This window comes from Stylophora pistillata, chromosome 13, assembly GCF_964205215.1.
Source record: "Stylophora pistillata chromosome 13, jaStyPist1.2, whole genome shotgun sequence".
Lineage (NCBI taxonomy): Eukaryota > Metazoa > Cnidaria > Anthozoa > Scleractinia > Pocilloporidae > Stylophora > Stylophora pistillata.
Window position 1 is genome coordinate 17,676,024 of NC_142531.1, and position 23,972 is coordinate 17,699,995.

At 38.7% G+C, this 23,972-nt stretch overlaps 3 protein-coding genes across 6 annotated transcripts; 2 read left to right on the forward strand and 1 right to left on the reverse strand.

Moving 5' to 3' along the window:
- Positions 1–1,591: 1,591 nt before the first annotated feature.
- Positions 1,592–22,796, forward strand: LOC111338767 (orexin receptor type 2). 4 transcript variants are annotated; one of them, XM_088743431.1, is made up of 3 exons: positions 1,592–1,874; positions 2,024–2,058; positions 18,753–22,796. In XM_088743431.1, the coding sequence occupies exon 3, from the start codon at positions 18,886–18,888 to the stop codon at positions 20,071–20,073; it is 1,188 nt and encodes a 395-aa protein (XP_088599557.1). In that variant the 5' UTR covers positions 1,592–1,874; positions 2,024–2,058; positions 18,753–18,885; the 3' UTR covers positions 20,074–22,796. The 4 variants fall into 4 exon arrangements, with proteins under 4 accessions (XP_088599557.1, XP_088599559.1, XP_022801027.2 ...); XM_022945292.2 differs by lacking the exon at positions 1,592–1,874 and adding an exon at positions 2,827–3,012; XM_088743433.1 differs by lacking the exon at positions 2,024–2,058.
- On the forward strand, positions 3,396–6,862 carry LOC148717932 (uncharacterized). The gene is made up of 2 exons (XM_088743434.1): positions 3,396–4,432; positions 6,058–6,862. Exons 1-2 carry the CDS (start codon positions 4,206–4,208, stop codon positions 6,152–6,154), a joined length of 324 nt encoding a protein of 107 aa, XP_088599560.1. The 5' UTR covers positions 3,396–4,205; the 3' UTR covers positions 6,155–6,862.
- On the reverse strand, positions 8,474–12,432 carry LOC111338768 (neuropeptide Y receptor type 2-like). The gene has a single exon (XM_022945293.2). It carries the CDS (start codon positions 12,123–12,125, stop codon positions 10,995–10,997), a length of 1,131 nt encoding a protein of 376 aa, XP_022801028.2. The 5' UTR covers positions 12,126–12,432; the 3' UTR covers positions 8,474–10,994.
- Positions 22,797–23,972: the final 1,176 nt, after the last annotated feature.

Below are 23,972 nucleotides of genomic sequence, written 5' to 3' on the forward strand. Positions count from 1 at the left end.
TATTACATTGATACATTGTAGCTAAAGAGTTCCCTTTTATTTAACAAATCTTACGCGACCAGAAAAAACAAGCGCGCGTGGAAAAATAGTCTTTGCATTTGCTCACGTCAGCAGCGTACACCCATGGGCAAATGGGGGACGCTAAATTGACCAATCAGAGCGCGCGCTTTACTTTGGTTATGTTATAATTTTCTTTATTCTCGTCACTTGTCTGCTTGAAACTGTATTGATATTTTAAAGAGAATTTATGTCTTTCTTGGTCACTCATGGGAGTAAAAGGGTTAAGCGAAGTACGCATTAAAACAATACCCGCGGTCAATCCAGGACAAGAGTACTTTTTCCGCCGCGACTCAGGAAATATCTTGTCTTAACTCTGAGTTGTCAAGCGCCATCTGTGATATTTGCCCTTGCTCCACTAAGGCCGTTGGATCTAATATGGTTTAAGTTTTATTAAACTTTCGTTATTTAACATAATTTCCAGCACGGTTTTCAGGGGTACGGAATCATCGCCAACAGAGTGTAATGGGGAGACAAAAGAGAAAACTAACTGCTGATACTATGAGGGGAGGGGGGAGTGGTCATAAGAACATTACCCTTGAGAGGATCAGCTGAAATTTATCGTGACATGACCAGAATCCTCCGACCCTCCCATCCCCCCCCCCCCCACCCTAGATGATAATGAATGGGGGGGATCGAGAAATCTCAGTAAGAGGCCGGGTTGTCAGGCAAGATTGAAAATGAAGCCGTTTGACGTCGAATTTTCTACACATTTGAAGAAATGGAATCTCAAAACCCGATTAGAGTCACGATTAATGGTCTACATATCTTATCTGTAAAAAATCATGCGGTTTGTGGAGAGTAATTTCCATTAAGTCTGGCTGTCTGTGGCTAAATGGTGTACTGGTGAGGTCTATATTTCCCAACATTCTCTCTGTCGTTTTGAAGTTTGGAGACGAGGCTATATAATTATGAAACAATAACATACGTTAAGTGTTGTACCTGAAGGGGATGTTCGTATCAATCCTTGCAACCCTCCTTGGAAGAAAAGAAACTTTCTTTAAAGGGCTGCGATATGGCAACTAAAAAGTGAATTAGGATCGGAAGGAAATGATATATCTTCAGAGGCAAGTAAATGTCTTAATGGTGTTTATTTTGCGGCATTTACGAGTAATGTATCGAAAAAATAATTGTGAAGAATATAACTGGCCAAATGAGTTCGAATGTCGACGCTCCATTGTTGAAAGAAGCGTTCTGGTTTGGGAAGAGATGCAAAGTTTTCGCATAATTTGGCTTCGTTTTAGTGACTCAGAGACAAGTTTCTATTCTAGCGGCAGTAGTTAAACGACGTTAATAGCGCGCAATTTTATCAGCTCGAAGCATGCTGATCTTAAAAATCAAGGAGTTTTTACAAATATGAATAACAAAACGAATTGGACATTAATGTTCGTTAACACCCTGTCGTTATAGACTATGTTTACATCAGCTGGAAGCAAGAAAGCATTCTCTTTTCAAATCAAAATAAAGATGTTTCTTTGTTCTGTTAAAACGTCGAATTACACTATCCATTCAGTGTAAGTGATTGTGTTTTAAAGAGTCACCGTAATGGTTGCAATTAAAAGAAAAAATGGAAAAAGAAAGAATAAAGTGCGTGATCGCCGTCGAAGACACCTGATCTTCACGAGAAGAATATATTAATAGACTCTTAAACAGAAATTGGAGTTTCTTCGAAACTAAACGTTTCCGATGAGGAATTAAAATGATTAAAATCCTATTCAAAGTCAGATTACAAATAAGAAGCGAAATGTTTTGCAGACTCCACCACAAACAAAGCAGACTAAAAAGGGAAACGAAAAGAAAAATATTTTTACGCCAAGGTAAGATTCATTATCTGTAACTCTAAACTTTATCAACCATTATTGGGTTTTGTAACCGATGTGTTTTCTTTCTGTCGGCTCTGTTAACTTAAAAAAACTTCACTTAATGGAACATCTCCACTAATTAAGCCAATCCATTTATCAAACAGACTTTATCATCAAAGACGCGTCGATTGACCACTGAGTAAGTAAAAAGCTTGCTCTTTTTTGAGGGTTGCAGCCTTACGATTAATGCATTTGATAAATTCCACGAAGCCCTTTTATTTTTTATTACCTAGAATATTGTTAATCCCTGTGTTCATTAGTCTAGAGAGTTCGATTACGGAAAATGCTGATGGTGTAAACTAAAAGATAAATAAAATTAAGTAAATACGGTGATAAAGGCGCTTAAACCACGAATAACGAGATAGGGAAAGCTCGAAAAAAAAAAACATTCTACAGCTAAGGTGAAGCACTTCGTTTTGTTTTTCATTCAGTGCAGCTTGGCGCAGTAAACACATCATGTTGTGTTGAGCTAACCATTCAAAAGTTCAAAGATACAAAATACGATCTAAGATCTTGTTTTCCAACGTTTGGACAGTTGACGTCAAGGTCTACAATGATAATTTGAACCACATGCTGATCTTTGTCAAATACCATAAATTTTTCATGAGGCGAGCAGAAGTTTTGGCTTCTCCGCCGGTGTGTTTGCTCTGTTTTTGTATTCGCCACATAAGATGCGCCATCAATACTCAAGTTAGCTCCACAGAGGTAGGGGATGGTATTTGGAGGGGGAACCCAGTCTTCAATTTTCTGGTTGAAGTGAAATGTGTAACAAAATTGTATGTGTCAGGAAATAAATTGTTCCAATAAAATGACCCTAAGTGCATGGAGATATACCGAGGTCAATTAAAAACTGGCTCCATTTGTCTGTCATAACATGAATTTAAAATTTCTCGTGATCTTCGCAAAGAACTGTAATGGCTGCAACAGGGGACTATTACGCAAGGACAAGGGGGGCCTGGAACCCTGTGGCTCGATTTAAAGTTTAATTACTCCGAACATCTGTACAGAGTTTAGCAGCAAAGGCGTACGATAAGACACTAATCCAAAGTTAGACCTTTGACGTAGAGAATTCTTTGTACATGCACAGCAAAAGGTAAGAGTTTCCCTAGCTTATAACATCGATTTGTTCAGTTAATTTTGATTTGATTAGTAGTGGAAGCCATTAATCGTAAGATTTGGGAAAATGCGCGTTATCATCAAAAGATAAATTTTAAACAGACGAAGCTATTAGCAAAACTAATCAAAATGACGGGAGTCTTCCTCAAGATTGGGTGCAGTAATTGCATAATAACTTAGACAGGCGAAAAAAAAAACTACTCTGGGGCTAACTATTTTGGTAAAGTGTGGCCCTTTACAACTCTGAAAATGAAACTCCGCAGCATTTGTGTTGAGATACCGTGGGCGGATTTCGAAGACCAGTCCAGAACATGCGTGAGCACTGTGGCGTAACTGCCAAAAGAGGGGTAAGATTTTCAACCATGAATTGCAAAGCTATATCTACCTAAGTATTAGAACATTCTCGTTTTAATGGCACGTGGCAGTCAGTACCAAGAGAGACTGATTGACTCTCAGTTTCGAAGTAGTAATAACCATTCAGGAGGTTTAAGGAATGTGTAGTGCAAAGACATATCTTTATCTCATTCAACTCCTCGCCGAATTTATCTCAAAATCTTCATATTGTCTTTACTTGAAATCAAAATAAGAGTAATTTCGGTTGAGGATGGGAACACGTGATTATTCAGATGACACAAATCAGTTATTATCAGCTATTTTTGCATTGAACCATAGGAGTGAATACATAATAGTCCGGCTTAGAAAAAACTACAGGTCAATTATAGTTTTCCTTTCGTTTGTTCAGACAGAGATAATCAGGCCCGTAACCAGGGGGGTGCACAGGGTGCGTTCGCACCCCCCCCCCCACAGGCCCCAAAGATCCGAATTTTGATACTAAATATCCAAGTTAAGGAGTGCAGTCGGTTAAACGGAAGTTTAAAACTTAACAGTGATACTTAAACAAAATCAAAGAATGGAAAGAGCAGTAATTTATTCACTGGGAAACTAAAACCAGCTGCACTCTAGTAGCCTGAGCCATTCAGAACATTTCAATGAGCGCACTAACGTCAGAGCTTATCTAAATGAATAATGAAATTAACGTGCGCACGATTTGCACGGGAGTTAAGACGGGCGAGCCAATGACAAGGGAGCGATCTCGCAATTTTTGTCAGACACGTCTGCTAACGCGTCGGGTAGTATTCTCTATTTGTACGAGCGCATGAACGCCCGAAGATGCAAAATCAGTTTTTTGTGTCATACGTTATGGGTAGGAGAGAACAGGAAAATAGAAAGAGGAAGGCTGCAGCTAAATCTTGCCAGTCTCTCGATACATGGGTCAGTAAAGTACCCAATCAAGAGCTATCAGACGCTGACATTGACAGTGCAGTCTGCGATGACAGCCCAGCTGAAACCACGACTTCAGATCTATCTCAGTACAGTTTTATAGCGAGATATAGAAGGTAAATCATACTCATTTTCGCAATTTCCACCAGTCATTATCCTATTATTATGCTCAGAGATTTAGTCGCTATTCCTCGATATCAAACAAACTCGCGTAAGGTGGCTCGTACTAGTTTCCTCGCGCGGGGAACAAATAACTCTTGCGTCACGCGCGGGAGAAACGTGCGAAAGAAGCGCGAGATTAAAAGACGAAAATTTAAAACACAGATGGCGGCACGAGGAATTTTTTCTCCTTACGTGAGAAGTTCACCTAGGAGCTTGTATTTGATGTGTTGAGCGGCCACTGTAAATGCAGGAGATAGAAACTAAGATAAAGAAGACAGTTTTCGGAGAAGTAAAGGTTGCTTCACTTCACATTTAAAAGAAATATTCAACCGATATGAACCCTTGCGACGGCGAAAAAAGAAGAAATCAAGTGAAGGATAATCTACCTGAAGTGGAAGAAGACTTTGAAACTTAAAGGAAAATAATATGATATAGCCAGAGGTCGTGTGTAGGATTTTTAAGATGAGCCCGGGAGGCTGTCTTTGACAGCTGTTTAATGATATTCTTAGCAGTAAACGTCTGAAAACATCAGATCGTAGGCGCGCGCGCGAGCACACGCTATTGTCAGCGGTAGCTATAACAGATCATGAGCAAATGTCGATCTTATAGAATCCAGATTTTTAAATGCGCGAGAACGCACGTGGAAATTGCTCAACTCACGAAAGTTTATGCATGAAAGCAAGTCCGGTAACCCCTTTTTTTTATTGTTCTAATATGATAATAACATCGAAAGGAATCATCAGAAAAAAAACTAGAAAATTCTACGGAAGGAAATTTGCGATGTCTGAAAATTGCTTTTTCTCTAGATTATCTGAAATTCCGCTCCGTATAATTTTCTAAAAATCTTTGTGCATTTTCCTTTTCAAGTGCCAAAAGCAATTACTGAAAAAAATCATGGGGTTAGTTTTCGAATTATTTAAGCCACAAGCTAAAAAATGCGTCTGAATAAGCCTATGAAAGCGTTGCCATGGAAACTGGTAGTGACGAAATGACACCTATTTTTGGATAACCAATGATTATATAATTCAACCCCGTAAAAGTGTTCAACTGGCCTTGGTCAGTCTTTCTGTTGTATTCTTTCAAAGTTACAAACCATCAAAAAGATGAAAACCGGTACGAGCCACCTTAATAAAGAGCCAGTGAGGAAACACAGAGTAACAGTTCGGAGAGGGACTTGGGGAGTGATCTAAAGCAGCAATCCACAGGAATCCCAAACCATAAAATAGAAGTTTTCGAGACACAGAGAGGGAAAATACATTTTATGTTTCTCTTGGTCTCTTATCGTCATTTCCTGATGTCATGACAATATTCTATGAAAAGCCGATGTCTGCATTGTTTATAAAATTGTGGAGACTTCGCAAGCTCCAGTACCTGAGAATACTGATGACAATCTAACGCGGCATCACTTAGAACCAATGATGCAACAAGAAATAAATGACATCGGTAAGTTTTCGACGACCTCTGAGAAATTTGGTTCTTCCGCAAATAAGCTGCCACGTTTGGTCAGAAGTGTCACTTGATTAAAAGTCATTTTGTGCCACCGATTAACTACAAGTTTCCAACGCGATTTCTTCATCAGTGCCGAAGAGGGTTTCAGTCACGATACCTCAGTGAGTACTCATGGATGGTCTACAGCCCTTCAGTGGATGGAGTATTCTGTAAACACTGTGCTTTGATGATACCTATGCATTGCAGGAAAGACAAGGGTGCCTTTGTTAACAAGCCTTTCATAAACTCGGCATAAGTCTCAAGAAAAGGCAAAAAGACATGAGCAAATGAAGTACCATTACGATGCAATGATCGCTACCGAATCCTTCCTTAATTCGGATGAAAACCCAGAGCAAAACGTGGACAACCGAATAGATGACGAAAAGCGAAAGAATATTATCAGAAATAGGCACATCGTTAATTGTGTTTCAGAAGCCATTCTTAAGAAGTGCGATGATGATCTCTTTCCAAATATATATGCGCTCCTCAAAATAGGCGCCACAATTCCTGCAACGAGCTGTGAATGTGAAAGAAGTGCGAGTTCTTTAAGGCGGCTGCATACATATAGCAGGGCATGCATGGGCCGGGAAAGGCTGTCGTCCCCCGCACTAATGCACATACGTTATCAAGTTAAAACTGTTTTGGATGAGGTGGTAAATCTGTTTGCCACCAAACACCCACGGAGGCTGGAGCTCGGGACTATTCTGAGGGATTAGTTCCACAGTATTTTGATGTATCATTTTACATCGTAAAATTAGTCCTTTGTAACTTATTTCAAACAGTTGTATTCGACAGATGTAATATTCCGTTTCTACCGTGTACTTTGCGGTTACAATTTCTCATGTATTGCTACTTTCCTAAATAAACGGATCAGACAATAAAAGTACAATTCGGTAGTTTGGTCCACTTTTGCCTCGTTAGCACCCCCCCTCCCACATAAAATCCTGGTTACGGGCCTGTGATAAGTAGGCAACGATTCTGGAGCTTATACTTTGAGCAAGCGTAAATGGATCAATGTCGGCCGGCCGCGCGCCACTTTCCCGCGCAAAATTCCAAAGGAAAACCCTCAAAGCAACCGCTATCATGCAAAATGTCGATAAGTATCAGATGTTCCTTTTGTTTACTTAAAAGATTTGCGAAACAGACCAGATCCGTTAAACGTGAAGACAACGAAAGTATCAAGCCAAAATGAATCACCCATCTGAGGTGTCATTTCCTCTTTAGTTTTTTTTTTTTTTTTTTTTTTTAATCGAATCGCGTTTTCAGAGATCCCCGGAGGAACTGGGAATAACAAGTTTTGTGTCATCGATGTTCAAGTTGCTCATCTATATCGCGTTATTAGAGTCAAAATAAAAAAGATACATCCATCATTATGAATTGAAAATGATATGTTCTTTGTCATCTAACTCTGCAAACTTACCTTCTTTTCCAGTTTGAATAGTTACATTTGAACATTATCGCATCACAAAAAAAATATCGGCAAAATTCCGCCATTATTCCTGAAATAAGACATTCCTCTGTGACTGTTGAATTGGAAACTTCCTTCTGCTGAGGATGTGTGGTTTGCGTTGAACAAGGCATTTTGAATAGCCCATTTCCGAATTACCCTTGGCCTCTTTTTTAAAACGAGGCCTGGTGCTCAACCATTCTTGTGAAATTAAGTTTAATTTGCATGTGAATGAAAACTTATTATCTTATGAAAGGATGAGCACCAGGACTCGTTTTGAAAATGAGGCCAAGGGTAATTCGAAAATGGGCTATTGAATACGCAGATTTTGAATTGAATTCTTTCGACCAGGCGTACATGACGTATCTGATAGACACGGCTTGGTCACTAAGCCGGTGATTAGATCGGCTGTTTGAATCGGCCGATCAGCACACTCGCGAAGAATATTCTGGGTAGCCGGATCCATCACCAGCAAGAACGCACGGCGCGAAGATCCAAGTATCAGGCAGACGTCATACCGGCTTAGTGACCAAGCCATGTCTATCAGATACGTCTTGTACGCCTGGTCGAGAGAATTCAATTCAAAATCTGCGTATTCAATTCAAAATGCCTTGTTCATCGCAAATCACACATCCCCGGTAGAAGGAAGTTTCCAATTCAACAGTCACAGGGGAATGTCTTATTTTAGGAATAATGACGGAATTTTTCCGATTTTTTTTTTTTTGTGATGCAGTAATGTTAAAATGTAACTTTTATTTACAATTCAAACTGGAAAGAAGGTAAGTTTGCAGAGTTAGATGACAAAGAACATATCATTTTCAATTCATAATGAGGGATGTATCTTTTTTATTTTGACCCCAATAACGCGCCATAGAGGGGGGGGGGGGGGCTCACGTGGACATCACGAACACATCTGATGTGGCGTTTATTCTTTCTCCTGAGTAAGGCCTGAATCAATCCCGGGATGCTTTCTCGTTATGGGTGTCTTTGAAAACAGACAGTTTGACAGTGCTTCTTTTCTTATCTGGAATTTATAAATCTCAGGTTTCGTACTTTAACGTCCAGTTTGTATAGAAAGAAAGAAAAAACTTTATTCAAGTGTCAATGTGTTTAGCTTTACAAGTGTAAAAACTAATTGGGGACACTACTTAGTTACTTAACCTAAAGAAGTTTAAATATAAATATACTAGTTATTTACACATTTAGAGTAAAATTTCAAATGTAGAACTAGAGCCTTATTTACATGCTAATAATACTTTTAGATGGCTAAAAAAATTGTACATAATGCTAATTTTATGAGCAGATTTCACAGTCCACGCAGGTGTCTTTTAACAATTCGGTCGGGTTTCGTTTCTTTATTCTTTGTTTAAAATCATTTAAAGATGTTTTCTCCCGATCACTGAAGCTTAACTTCCTCCATGAGTACGGCCCGAAGTAACGAAGTGAGTGTTTGCCGTAACGGGACGTTCTAACCCGCGGGATATTAAAATCAGCGTTTCTGAGCTCATAGCCTTTATAGGTAGACCGGAATATTTCTGTAATATACAGTGGCATTGATCCGTTTTTAACTTTAAAAATGAGTGTAGCTATGCTTTGTAATCTCCTTTCATATAGTGTTCATAGAGAGGCTCTGTTTAGTAAAGTCACTAACGTGTCCACCTTAGATTTGAAAATTGCTCTCAGTATCACACTGGCAAATACCTCACTGGTCTATATATCATCTTTTATCACTTTGGTCAGCCATATAAGTTTCCGGATGGTTGTGATGTAATTATTCTAAGCTCAATCATTTCACAAATCTACCTCATCCGAGCTACGCTGACTTTCCACTGCCTAACAACTGCTTTGACACCCCTACCCACGAAGGTCTGTTTCAAAAGATTCGAAAACCTTTCCTGTCATTTAAAGAGGTTTCGATAACTGTTTTCCATCTAACCTTTAACTCCTAAGGGTGACCAGCATCTAATTTCTCCTTACAATATTCCCCCCCCCCTTCCCGAAACACAGATTAAGGTCGCGAGAATAATGGGAATGATCAACATCTACAGGAGCTTTTGATTGTTACACAAATTCTCCTTGTCTGCACCTTAGGAAATGTAGAGAACAATATGGAGAATATCTATACTGATATTAGGGTGTAAAGAGTTAAGCGGTTGCTAATGGTCTTACAAGTGGCTGTGCCCGAAAGGGGGCCCCTTTCTCCAAGGGGCCGGCTCTTAAGGTACAATAACAAGATGCATGGCGGATAGAGGTAACCGACTTTCATTGAGACATCTGCTCATATATTACAGATCATTGAACTCTCAGCCAACTCTGTGTGAATGTACCTGTAAGATCTTTGGAAGATCTTTGTCAGCCCGACACTAGATATTATGATAAGAAACCACCAACCATGAAAAATAAAGTTTCCTTTTTTCAAACTTTTGATGTGATCTTTAGAAATTAGCAAGTCTGATTCATTATTAGTAGGGTCCATCGGGAAAGCATAAAATATGTTGCTGAAAATGATAATCTTTCGTACCTGACAATTTGTTGATTTTAAAGACATGTAGGAATATTTTTGATCGCTCAATAATTCCCGATTTTTTTTTTTCCAGTGGGAAATTCAAACCCAGCACTTGAAATATTAGATCGGACCTAATGCAAACTAAAGTACTAACAAAAAACTTTACGACTCTAATGCACTTTTTAAGCTTTTGAAAATTTTTTATTGCATTTTTTACATTAACATCTCTCGCCTGTATTTATGCTATTTTTGTGCTCCAATTATATGCGTGACATTTAACGACGTTGTATCTTTAAACTTGATTATCATTTTGGAATCGTTATCAAATCTGTTAACCCGGACCAAAACAAAACAGAAGCCAATCGCTACTCAGATTCACGTTCACGTGACATGTTATTGAGGGCACGATAATATATTCAAACTGGCGTCCGAAGGCCAAACGTCACTAAATTTACTAAACCGATTGTTTTGATAACTGACATATTATGAGGACACCACAATTATAAAAGTTTTTCTATCGTTATATCGCTTACTTTTACTTTAAAATTTTATTCGAAATGTTCGTCGGTGCACGTTAACTAAACTGGCCAAAGATGTAAGAGCGATTCCAATTGCTTGACTCTATTCTCCATGAGAAATTTAGGAGCTCGTTGCACCTGGTGTTAAGAGCAGTCACTAAGGTGACGCTTTTGACAACGTAAAAGTGGTGAATTTAAAAGGTTTACGAGCAGAACAATAACTCTTCACGAAAGTTTTAAAACTATTCATTTTTCTTCGTCCTCGACAAAAAAAATAAGCGTATCAATCGTCAAACTTTGCACAGTCTAAGAGCAGGAGCCTTGATGGCAAATTATTTCCGTTTGTAATTTCGAACTCGACGCTTCGTTTGCGTGTTGTGTTGGGAGGGAGCTGGAGGTAGAAAAATGATCTGAATCGCAAAATTCATAAGAAATATAGAACCAATCGATGTTTGGCTCAAATGCTCACTCCCTGATATTTAAAAGCGCGTGCAGAGCCATGGTTCTGCCTGATTACCTTTCCTCATGAAAACGTTCTCGTCGCCTTCTTTCTGCGCTTACGGCTTGAAAGAACATGGACATGCCACAACCTTAGGAAAAGCTCTGGTGAAAATGCTATTCATAGTCGCATACCAGCATATCGGGTGCAAAGCGCTCGGTAAACATTTTAGTACAAAAAGATAATCAAGCAAAAGCTTTTGATAATAGAATTGCCAATTATTGAATTTTCCAAAGTATTCCCAGAGAAAGTAGCCTTGATAAGGTAAGTAACATGCCAAAAATATCAAAATTATTACAAAAACCATTTTCGTCAAATGGTTTTCAGCTGTATCGATGATCACCTTACCATTTCTCCGTCGGTTTTGTAAGTTCTGTTCCCTTTCTTCTGGCCCTACCGTGTTGTTATCAAGCCGTTTATCAACTATGTCCACTCCCCAAGGCTTAGCTGCACCGTTTAATGTCTTAATAGCTGATAAACCTATATTTGCTGTATCGTCTTCTTCTTTGTCGATTCTGTGGACATATAACTTCAACTTGATGGCCAGTGCCAAATAAGCTGATGGTATGACAAAGTAAGGAACAGCAAAAGTGAACAGGAGGCGAACAATTGTGTATCTGTTATAATTCGCGGTAGAGTCTCCAGGAAAATATGACGCACATCTGAAATGATCTTCAGATATTTTATCGAGTTTGCGGGTAATAAAAAGTGGCAGCGTAATTACCAAAGCCATGATCCATAATCCGATGATAATGCCAACGATTATTAAAGCTTTCGGTCTTCTTCTTTCGAGCGTGACTCTGTAGCTATATACGGCGATTACGGCAAGAGAATTTGTAATCACAAACATGCTCAGCACCAGGAGAGGGTTGACTAAGATGCACATCGCCTCGCCAAAAATCCAGCTTCCTTTCTCCATGTAAACTAGGATAAACGCCTGACACAGTGAGTTGATTAGTTCAGCTACAGCTAAATTGGCCACCAAATAGTACGAAAAAGGCTTACGACGAGTAATTTTCCACACTGCTTTACAAATAATAAAGTTTCCCACGAGGCTTGTGAAGATCACCATCGAAAAGAGCGATAAACGGAAAATTCTCAACCCGGAGGGTTCTTGGTACACTTCGATCGCATTCTCTGGCGCGTTTGATGGTTTAACGTTACTCGGCAAAGTTGCGTTCATGATCATTTCAGCAGAATAAACTGGACTCAAATCTTTTTCCCTGGAACTCGCTCTAAAAAGTGAAAAATTGTGAGGATCTTTTGGAGATAGTGATCCCTTACCGACATGAAAAAATAACACTTAAGGCCACGTTTTACCCAAGGTTTTTATTTGGTAAGCTACGTAATTTAAATATTTATTTTCCTTTTTCTAATGATTGCTCACAGCTTCGCTTCTCGACAAGTGCGTCAGCTGAGAACAGGCAAGACGCGTTTTAATTAAAGTTCTACTTTTCTCTTTCCACTGTCACGAATCAAATAGCTTCGACTCGATCAAAAAAGCTCAGTTATAAACCGTATGAAATATGGTTCAGTTATAAAGCTCAGTTATAAACCGTATGAAATATGGTTGCTATGCAAGACAATTCAAGCAGAGAATTTCCATAGCTACAAGCCTAACTGAGGAACAAGGCAGATTTTTTGCAGTTCAACGTTATCCAAAACACGCGCAAATTTCAGCTCGCTTATTGGCTGACCGCGTTTAGACTAAACCCAAACAGTGCAATCAGTTGAAATTGAAGGCAGATAGTTGAAATCAATAGGGAAGGGTGGAGTAAATAATAACTCGAAAACTTCCTGAGACTGCAAATTGCTCTCGCCCTCCGAGCCACGCGATTTATTTTAGTCTTTGGAAAATCAACCCATGCTCATCTATTGCAAATTGAACTCGACAACATTTGATTTCCTTACACAAATTGCACGAAAATTTCTCTGGGTTTATCAGTTGTCTAAAAAAACATAGCCCGCTCAAAGTACGAACTAAACTATAAATATCTCACAAACTCACGTCATCTGCTCTTGCGTCAACGAAAAAAACTTCATGAAAATTTCTATTGTGCAATAGTTACATCATCACAATATGAGGGCTTCATCTTGTTAATGCCGAAAGTGGCTAATGAGTAATTTCTCTTTGCAGTTTTTGTACATTAGCAAGCAAACAGATGCCGTGAAAATACTATCTACTTTTATTAATGTTTAGTTTTGCGGAGGACTGCATGACCAATTGTAAAGGGGATTAAATTAAGATCTATGGCCTCTAAGAACGAAGAGCCACGAATTTCTCAGAGAACTAGGGGGCCGACCATTTCCCTCTTGAGGGGGGGGGGGGGTTGAGTAATTTTGAAAAAAAATTTCCCGCAAGCGCTTGTTGGAAGAAAAAAATTGCATGCAGCCCAAATGTAGCAGAAGAAATAGGGCATTAAGAACGGAAAAAATATCCTGCACAGTAGATTGCTAGAAAAAAATTTCTTGATGACCAGAAATCACCCACACCCCCCTCAAAAGTTAAATGGTGGCCCCTAAATAGCACACTCCATCGACTCAATGCTTAAGTTAATCGATTTCTACTCAGATCAGTTGTCGATAGACAAAGTTGAACAACTTCATGAATTTGACACTATGTTCAAGTTTAACGTCGCTATGTTAAACGTCACCACTGAGAAACGTTCATATACAGTTCTTGATTGGTAGCAATTCCATTTGAAGAAACGCTGCGAATACTTGTTCCACAAACGAACCCGATTTGTGGAATACGACAAATAAACCAAAAAAAATTGTGTAGAGAAATAGTTAAGTCGTCTTTGAGATGATCATAATTACAATTACAGTTCACATTTTCCAAGAAAATAAACATTACACCTGGTCTCTACAAACCCACGCAATTAAGACGAAAAGTAGACTGTTCGCTCGCTATGAGGTCTTTCCCAATCAGGACGTTCTCTCTATGACTTCCGTAAACGTAAGAGGGCTTTTGAGGCTGGCGACCACTTGTCGAAGACGTTGATTAATGAGAACTTTGGCACCGTACAAGTCATCCTTTCAACGTCAAGCGGTTAGCAATTACGCAAGTTTCTACATTCACTAAGCTGATCAATTGGGCCAAATTGAAACTGTCATGTGAGAGTACATTTCCTTTTTAAAATAGACAAGCGACTCGGCGCTTGTCGATGATGTATTCTTATTACTTTGTCGGGCATTGTGGCGCATTTTACGGGCTAAAATGGAAATTTTGGCGTGCTGAATATCGCTTGCAGATCTGTTGCATAAGAATAATAATATAGTTTATGTTGTTGGGCATAAATATGTTTTGGGCCCCTCTCGCAGTGTACTTTACACCTTCTAGATCACTTCGCTCATCTTTCAAAAACCTTTTCAAGACACCCGTATACAATCTTAAGTCTTATGGTGGCCAGTCGTTTACCTTGGCTTTAGCAGTGTTGTGGAACTCCCTTCCACAGTCATTAGGAGACTTGCAATCAGTCGAAACTTTTAAACGGAAACTTGAGGAACATTTATTTTTACGTGCCGTACCTGGAACACTGAATTTTCATTGTTATTGTACTTTTTATAAATGGTTTTTTTTATTTTTACAGACATAGCTAGGCGATTTGTAGTTATGATTTACCTTCTGTGAAGTATTCTTGGACCACTGGGAAAAGACGCTAAATGTTTAGACGTTTAAATGTTACGTAAACGTCGTTGAAGTCTTAGCGCGACGTATTATTTTATCATTCCCGCCAAAAGAAAATTGAAAGCAACTGAGGCGGAGACGAGATTTGCAGTTTTAATATAGCTTCAAAACTGAGCGTTCTATAATGATAGAATATCCTACACTCAAATCTGCTTTCTTCCTGATTGGATCACTGTAAGGATCATAATACTAAAGCATATCTAACCTTTCATTACTCTCGCAACTAAAAAACTAATTAAACCATCACGATCTATTTCATCAGCATTTCCCACGAATTTTAACTATTACTTCCTCTTTTATAGCATCGGTAGTATGTAAAGATGATTTATGTTTGACCCTCCCCCTTTTTTTCTTACTAAAGGTACATAATTAATGTTCACCCGCTGTTGAAAGAGTGTTTGATGTATTTGATGTACCACTTACTGAATCGTTTTTAATCATGCGCCTGCTTAAACCGACCCAATTTTCATTTAACTGCTACTATACATATTAAGTCGGTATGGCCGCGTTGTCTGATTAAGACAAAATTCGTTTTTCCAAAAGTGAAGCTCGTCCTCCACCAATTAGACTGTTACCGCAATGCGATTTTAAGTGGGTTGCATTCGTTAAGTAACTGCTTTGCGTTCTTGTCAACTAAATATTCAGCTATTGGGGGAGTTTAACGATATACTTTTTTCTGTACTGTGAAATTGTAAACGAGCATGGCAGATGTACACATAACCTGTGACATTCACAATTGAAGTTTCTTTTAAAAGCCATAACAGAATAAACAAGCTTAGAAATTAATTTCCATATTGTCTTTGTTGAGTTTTCTCCAACTTTCACACAAAATGATAAACAAAGCTTGACGTGTATTTTAAATTGGGGCCGGAATGGGTTCGGTTCACCTTCAGAACTATTATTTTTCAGGTTTGTATTTCAGTACAACTTTTTAAAGTTGCAAAATGATCGGTTTTGTAATAGTGTTGATAAAAGGTGAGGAGACAAGCGGCTTCTTTGAAAGGTCGAAATACTATTTTTATAAAACGGATATGGTAACATGCCGGTGATATTGCCTTACGCGCCGAATGCTCTTGTTACGTTGATATCTAATATTTGATCTAAAATGAACTACATATAACGAGCAAAAAGGTTTTCTTTAAGTGCATCTGGAAAAGGCGGTCGGTCTCTGTTCCCATAACAGGTCAGTAAACACATTTATATCTCGGACAACTTTCCCCTTGGATATACCTTATGAACACTTAAGACAGCAATTTTACCTTTTTTATATACTTGTAACATCACGTAGCTTAAAGTGAATTTCAACAGTTTGATAGCTTCTAGGTATTTTATCGTGTCTTTGCAATTTTTCTTTGCTCGAAGAAGGTTGTCCCATGCAGATATGTTGGCCTAAAACAGAGGCTCGGTTCTAAGCCAATTAGGCCACGATTTTCTGACCTTCTGTCATCAGAGGATGAATCAAAATCACATTGTTTGGTGAGCTATACTTAGTATATCGCAGGTCAAATAAAGCCTACCTCTCCTCCGCCTGTCCCTCCCTCCCTGTTTCCAATCTCCCCCCTCCCCCACTAATTAAACACTTACAGTTACTCTGCTATTCTGATATTGTGACCGTGCTATGCACTTCAAGGCCCGGGCACAATTAGGAAAAAAATTTTAGTGCAAACTATTTGGCCTCAGAATTGCATGAAAAACGAGCAACTGGAGAGAGTCATTTTCGAACCTTTTTTATATTTTGTTTTGCTTTATATTTTTTTTTCTTTTTTCGCAAAAAGAAAAAAAAGTCTAACGCAGCTCAACATGATGCCATTCAAGATGAAAGAGGTTGAGATAATGTTTAGATTATATTTGGATTACTGAACCAATAATTTCTCTTTACTCGATGTATTTTAAGAAATTAAGCAGCTTGATTTGCTTCCATTGTCATTACGTTTCGATAAGAGAGGAGCGGCTAAACTTCTACCGGTACAGCGGGTTAAAGAGGTCAACTCGATTATAAGCACTACAGGCGCCGGTCAGTTTTCTTTTTTCCCAAAAGCTCTTCAATACAGAGTACTCTATCAGAAATATGATTGATCATAAAAAGAGGACGTTCTCTGTAGGTACTTCAGTGTCACTAGGAAAAAGACTTTTCTGTTTTCGATAATTCTAATTCGTCGGCGAAGTGGAAGCGCTCCAGGTCACATTAGGACGACACTTGAATAGCAACGTCAACATTGAACTGAAAAGCTTTCCACACCAAGCTTAATTAACTTTGAAAACGCAACGCCATTTCTACTATTATCACTTCAGGATAAATTTTCCACCATAAGATACTTTTCTAGAGCGCTCTTCAGAGATAAATCAACTTGAAAACGCTGACTTGTTGGATAGAAAACAGTATAAAAACAGAGCTTTGTAGAAAGCTAAAATAATACTTTTGATTTTAATGATAAATGATAAATGGTTTTGAAGTTGGAAAATTAAGTTGAGTGAAAAATAAAAAGAAGAAGAAATGGACTCTGTGTTGATAACCTTGCAATTTCCTCTAAGTTTCCCGAATTTCTGACACGTCACGACTAACTTTAGCTTCTAGAAAGTTCTACAGAGGCAAGGGCGTGTGTTTAATAACACTTTTATGATCGTAAAATTGTTTGAAACTGTCTGTTTCTTCCTCTCTTGCTAAGAGCTCATCTTTAAGTCTTCGACGTATGATCACAACTTTAAAAAAAAAAATCCCCAGATCATAAATAAAGTTTTCTTCAGAACTTCCTTCCTCAGTTTGCCACCTTCCTCATTCATCTTCAGGCCTTTCTTTATTGACCAAAAGTTTCCGTTCATTTCAAATCGAGGGAAGTAAACATGACATTGCGAAAGGGAAGGTGTAGTTGAAATCTCTAAAACTTCCTTTCATTAAAACAAACACGCTACGAAATGAAAAAACTTGTATAAAAGCAAGAACTTTGGAAAACTTGTTCCCTAAACTGTTAACGGTTCAAGCGACTAATGAAAGCGATGCGTGCCCACATTGAAGCAGTAGTGAAATGACAGCGTGCGGTGAAGGTCAAGATTTAATTAAAGTGACAATTAACAACAACAACAACAAAAAAATGATAATCATTAAACCGTTGCGTGTCATGAGGATATATATCTGAATAACCGGCTTGCTGCGTAGCATTCAGGACAGACACACTGAGAAAAAAAAAAAGAAGCGGAACAAAGTGAGGCAATTCAAAACAAAACAGAAATAGAAGACTCGAATTGCGCGGGGGTTAGGAAGGCCGAAGGTTCTCGAAGGAAGTGAACTGACATTGTCAGCTCTCTTTTTCTAAATACCTGAGTTTGGGTTCCTCGCTAAGCTCTTCAAAGAATGTTACAGAAACGACCTGATTTTTTATTCTGTAATTTCAATTTCCATAACTTTCTGATACACCAGGACAATTGTCTGCAAAAAGAAGTAGGTATGCATTTGCGTTTCTTTCACGTGATGTCGCGATGACAACATTTTATAACCGTAATGGCAGGAAAACATGTGCAGAACAATACGCTTCCTCTTGAAGAAGAGTGTAAATGCTTTCTTAGGTTTTTAATGAATGATGTCTCCATGAAGCTTTAATTTGTTGACAATGGGTTGAAAATTTAGCGAGGCGACCTGAGGTGAAAATAACTTTTTCGTCAAACTAGAGGAGTACTGGAGGAGAAAGGAAATACAAAAACAAGTTTAAGTTTATGAACAAAAAGATATATCTTTATGTATAGTGCCTTTTCACAACCTTGTCAATGGATATTTTCTCACCTAAGAAAATGACAGAGACAAAATGGTTTTTAATGGCGGAACACGAAAGAATCACACCTAAATGACTGCGGAACAAAGAATCGGGCTTTTTGGGTTAAATTCCCAACGCCGAAAGAAAAAAGAATCAGTGCTGCATTACTGCATATCACTTTGTCCTTATTGTTCCTGCATTTTGTAATGTGGCTATTCACACGATCAGAAGTATAAAAAAATCTCTTTAATCGTTGTCGTGGTAGAATTTAAAAAAATCGTTGCATCCGGTTTTTTTCATTTGAGGATCATTAATTAATACTCTCTTGTCTAAATGGTAAAATAGATGTATTTGTTTATACATACCATTTGCATTTCAGATCTTTCATAAAACACATCGTGATGTTCTTTTAAAGTTCAACGCCATAGGAAATAGGGAAGCACTTTCAAGAAGACTTAAGCAAGTGCAAGATCTCTTACAATATTGTTGAAACGTTGTGTTCCGGGTTTACAATGAATCAAACCCCTTCGCAATACGATAACCAAACCGCTACAAGATATCTACTCCTTCCCGAGCCCGAACCCTTACGAATTGCTCGTACCGTGGTCGTCAGCCTGTTGCTGTCGTTTTCGCTGGTTGGAAATTACGTTGTGTGTCGAGCAGTTTGGAGGCAACCAGGCCACAAACCATTTGCTCACTACCTCGTCAGCAACTTGGCTTTCGCCGAAATCCTCAACACCGTCAGTATAATGTTTACAATTCACGCCGACGAACCCCCGTGGTCTTGGAAGCTCGGATCAACCATGTGCAAGATACTGATACAAATACAAGTGGCCAGTCTGCTGGTGATCACAACGACCCTAGCCACTCTTGCTGTTTACCGCTGTCTTCTCCTCGTCAAGCCTCTCGTCACTAAACCAACCCGCAGACAAATGCGTTGCATAATAATTTTCACATGGGTGGGGTCCTTTGTGCTGACTGTTCCCTCGTCAGCTTTTCATGTCGTAAAAGTGTACGATAAACATCCTCTGTGTGAAGAAATATTTCCACCGGGTTACGAACAATTAAAGGATATCTATTCCATTGTGGTTTTCATATTAAATTTCGCCCTGCCGTTAGCAATAATGGTGGTTTCCTACGCGATGGTCAGCAAAAAGATTCGGGAACATATCTTTGTTATAACAAGGTTAAGGGATGAGCAGAACAAAGCTTTTTCTTCGGTCACTAATCAGTCTACTTTGTACCCAGAGGAACCTCGAGGAGCCAGTCTGTTTAGTCAATCGGAGACGGAAAACCGCGAGGAAATCGAGCTGGTGAATATCAAGGTTGACGCCAAAAAACTGGGCGTAGGGCCAGACAAGGAAAAGAAAGCCTTAAAAGAAAGTGTCTCACCTTTTAGCGAAGTGCCGCCCGTCAACAACAAAACCTTTGAACTGGAGAACGATTTATTAAGAATGGTATTTGCACTCGTTTTGATATTTGTCGTTTGCTACATTCCTTATCAAGTTAGCTGGCTTTTGTTTGAGTTTCGTGTGAACGCATTTATTTTCTGGCCTTATCGTTATATTGCGAGTAAGTTCGTTTTTGCTCTGACGTGCTTTCCTAGTGCCCTGCATCCGGTTTGTTATGGAATGATGAGTAAGTTTTATCACAAAGCGTTTATCAGAATTATAGCTTGTAGAGCCTATAAAGACGGTTGAAATCATAGTTCAGACAAGACTTACATTGCATCATTCAAAAAAAATATTTCGAGATTACTTTGGTTGTCCTTTATTTCGCTCCGTAATTGGTCCAGAAACGTGGTGCTACCTTTTCAACCAACCAGATGAAAAACTGAAACCAATCGTGATTTGATCGTCCGCGTTAATTTTCCCGCGCTTCAAACGTTTTCTTGTTTTTACTTTAATTCTCATTGGGTCTGTAATATTTTCTTCTCTTCTGATTGGCTGTTACGATTACTTTGATTTTGGTTTTGCGACTTTCAATCGAAAAGTGCTCTCATATTCGGTGGGAATTAAGCTATGGCTCGCATTTGATTTTATAGAAAAGAGAAGAACTGACAGCATATTTGAGCGTTACCTCTTTCGAATATTTTCTTTCACACTTGATTAACCCTAGTGCTAAGACTGCATCAAAACTAAAATCATTCCGGTTTATACCATGCATTTGAAGGGTGCTCTCTAGGCGCATTGACTGACTAGCTTTGAGATTTTAGCAAAGACTATTCACCTGAGAGCAGCTCAAGAGAACAATCGGATATGAAGAGACCAATTTCCGGACATTTTTCGGTATGTTGACAGAAATAAACCACTTTTTTTGGTTCTTATGTGGTATATGCTCTGAAAACAGTCATTCACCTCGGTTTTGGTGGACTGAGTGGTGGATATTTACCATGCTCCTTCGTGGCCCAGTAAATATCCTTCGCTACACACCTCCACTTCGATTATAAATTCTTGAATATCCCGCGAGAGATGTGTTCTATTTTTCGTAAATTGAAATTATTGTCAAAACTAGGTGGAATTTGAAAACTGATTACGACTTGCTTTCCTCATCAGTTTCTGGCTCTTGTTAGACTTTTGAATCTGGGTTTGATTTTATGCGAAATGCACTTTGAATGTAAAGCTATTTTCAATTGAATGTCGAAACTTTTCCAGGAATTCGTTGCTTTTGCTTCATATCGCTCTATGATTGCAGTGGTCCGAAAAAAAAAAAAAAAAAAAAAAAACTCACGACACCCTCTCGACCAAACAGACGCAAAACCAAAACCAATCACACCTATTCCCCTGGGGTTGAGTTTGATCGGTTTTAGTGTGAATTCTTATTGGCTCTTAAAATTATTTTCTTTTCTTCTGATTGATCAGTGTGATTACTTTTGTTTTAGTTGTACGGCAAATATGTGGATAGAGGTAAATGTTATGTAAGACCATTGTTAATAGATTAACTATGCTATTCTTCTCCACGATTAAGATTGCACAAAAAGTCGTTAAAGCTGTAAAGTATCACTTTTCACTGAATTGTAACTATTTCTCTTTTAATACTGATCCCGATGTGGAGGCGCGGTGGCCTCGTGGTTTGTGCGCTCGGCTCCGGAACGAGTGGTCCGGGTTCGAGCCCCGGCCGGGACATTGTGTTGTGTTCTTAGGCAAGACACTTTACTCTCACAGTGCCTCTCTTCACCCAGGTGTATAAATGGGTACCAGCAATTTAATGCTGGGGGTGACCCTGCGATGGACTGGCATCCCATCCAGGGAGGAGTAGAAATACTCCTAGTCGCTTGATGCTGCAGAAATCGGAGTTAAGCACCGGCCTAATGGGTTACTAGGCTCGTCAACAGACTTGACTTTATTTTTGCTGATCCCGGTCAGGTTTTTTGAGCCTTTCTTTCACTAAACATTTTGTTCAGTCTTTGAGCAGATTATGGAGCTGTGTATGGTAAACCCTCTGAATTCCAAACATTTAACTAGCAATTTCCCCTTCAACTGAGTGTGGAAAGTAATAGGGTATTGCATGGGTTCTGCTTTACTAAGCTCAGTCCTTGATCGGTCCGCTTTCTGAACCAATCAAGTACGAAACCATGAACAATCGCAACTAGTTCACCCACGCTTGAAATTCTGCGCTTTAAAGACCTTGCTTCTCTTTACTATGAGTTTTCATTGGCTCTCTAGGGTACTTAAATTTGCTCTGATGGGCTATTGTGATTTCTTAGCTTTTGATGTAGCCACACTCGATCTGGTATTATATATCCTCCAGCTAATAGGTTTGTCTTATCTCATAACCTAATTTTTAAACAGTGTATTGAAACTATGAGGAGAACTTGCAAGTTAAAGAGCTGAGAAAGTTTGTTGTTCATATTCTGTAAAGGATTGTTATCTGCACGGAACAGACTGCTGTAGAGAAAAAGCTTTTGAGTCAGAGAAAAGAAAGAAATAATTATTTAATGAACACAAATTGATAACGGAAAACAAAACTAAATATACTTTCCTGATCCTTAATGAGAAAATAGTTGCAAAATATGTGACAGTCAGCCGTTAACTACAGCAAGTAAGTGTTTAATATGAGGGTCTCAATGGGTTGATGTCTTTTACGGTTAGAGGTTAAAATTTTGGCCAGTTTTTACGGCTAACGGTCGACATCTTTCCTTTGTAGAAATCAGAAATTTTTTGTTGCGATTTTTTTTTTCACGACTGACGGTTAAAATTTGTGAATTTTTACGCCTCAACCCCGGCCCATTGAGACTCTCACAACACTTCACTAAAACCTGATGATAATAACAATCACAATAACTATGATAATGATGATAACATTGATAATTATATGTAAACCCTTACCCTCTAAAAGGGTTTTTCAGCCGGTATTCAGTGTAATTTAACGAAAAAGAAAAGAGGAATAAGTAATAAAAAGTACTGAAAACCTTTGTAAAATTCACCGCAGAAAATACTTCCAAGAAAAATTACATCTAAAGGAAGACTTTGTTCGGTTTGTTTCGAGATTGAGACAAAAAAAAAAACTTTGACAATCCATGAGGAACTGAAGCTCTAATGCTTTACCACTGAGCACAAAGACTTCACAATGATCTAGGCCATTACTTGCATACTGCGAGAGAAAGAGAAAAGGGATAATTGATGATACTACTAGAACTTAACATGCACCAGTTGCTAGTGGGACGTTGATGAAGACCCTCTCCTCCGAAAATCCTGCCTATTCCATGAACGTGACGCTGAATCGTAAAGGAAAGATCTAATTATTGTCGCGCATTTCAACGTTACACACAATTTTTTCAGGTGGAAACATACCTTCAGTTGAAAGTCGGAACGATCGACTTCCGAAAAATTACAAAGATTCATTTTTACGCAAGCACTGTCATGCAGGCAAGACAACAACGCTGATCAGATCACCGCTACAAAGACCTCGATCTCACTCTACTGAAATGCACATTTCTCCGAGGCACGAATCTCTTCGAACGGTCGAACAGACATTATATGGCAACGCACAGTCATCACATGACTTACAAATTTTCGAGACTAGATAGGTCATTCATCATATTTCCTTAAATAGGGAGCTCCGCTATTGCACTTAGCGTGCATAATACTAAATTGAATTTTTATTAAAAAAGGGAAGCAGTAAAGGTCTATTAAAAGGTTCTTGAGAGGACTTATGTTATTCTTCCAGTAACTATTGTCTGGCAATAGATGAAAACTGAAAGGTCTTACAATTATCATGATCGGGGCGAGCGAAGAATTCGTTTCATTTCGAGAAAAAAAATTAAGAAAAAAGCTACCACAAAAAATTAATCAATTGCACTAGACTGATTTTAAAACAACAACCATCAGACTAAATGTGATGTGTTCTGTTTAAGATTGCTGGATACAATTTTCCGAAGCTCTGACCGAAGATATGCAGGACGCTTCAAAACTAACTTTCCCTTCTTGCAGTTGAACGATTCTCGCACGCGTGCATGGTAACCACATACATGATTGAAGTTTGAAATAGAGGGCGTGGCATGACAATCGCTAAGCACATGCTTGTGTTTTGGGCTTTTATTACCTACTCATAAATTTCCTCAAATTCTGCTCCAAAAAGTAAAAAAGAGTCATCAAAT

Excerpts from the sequence above, each read along its gene's own strand:
- LOC148717932 (XM_088743434.1), top strand. The coding sequence starts at position 4,206 with ATGCAAAATCAGTTTTTTGTGTCATACGTTATGGGTAGGAGAGAACAG. Across the intron at positions 4,433-6,057 it reads TTTATAGCGAGATATAGAAG|TGCCGAAGAGGGTTTCAGTC; the intron begins GTAAATCATACT and ends TTTCTTCATCAG.
- LOC111338768 (XM_022945293.2), bottom strand. The coding sequence starts at position 12,125 with ATGATCATGAACGCAACTTTGCCGAGTAACGTTAAACCATCAAACGCG.
- LOC111338767 (XM_088743431.1), top strand. The coding sequence starts at position 18,886 with ATGAATCAAACCCCTTCGCAATACGATAACCAAACCGCTACAAGATAT.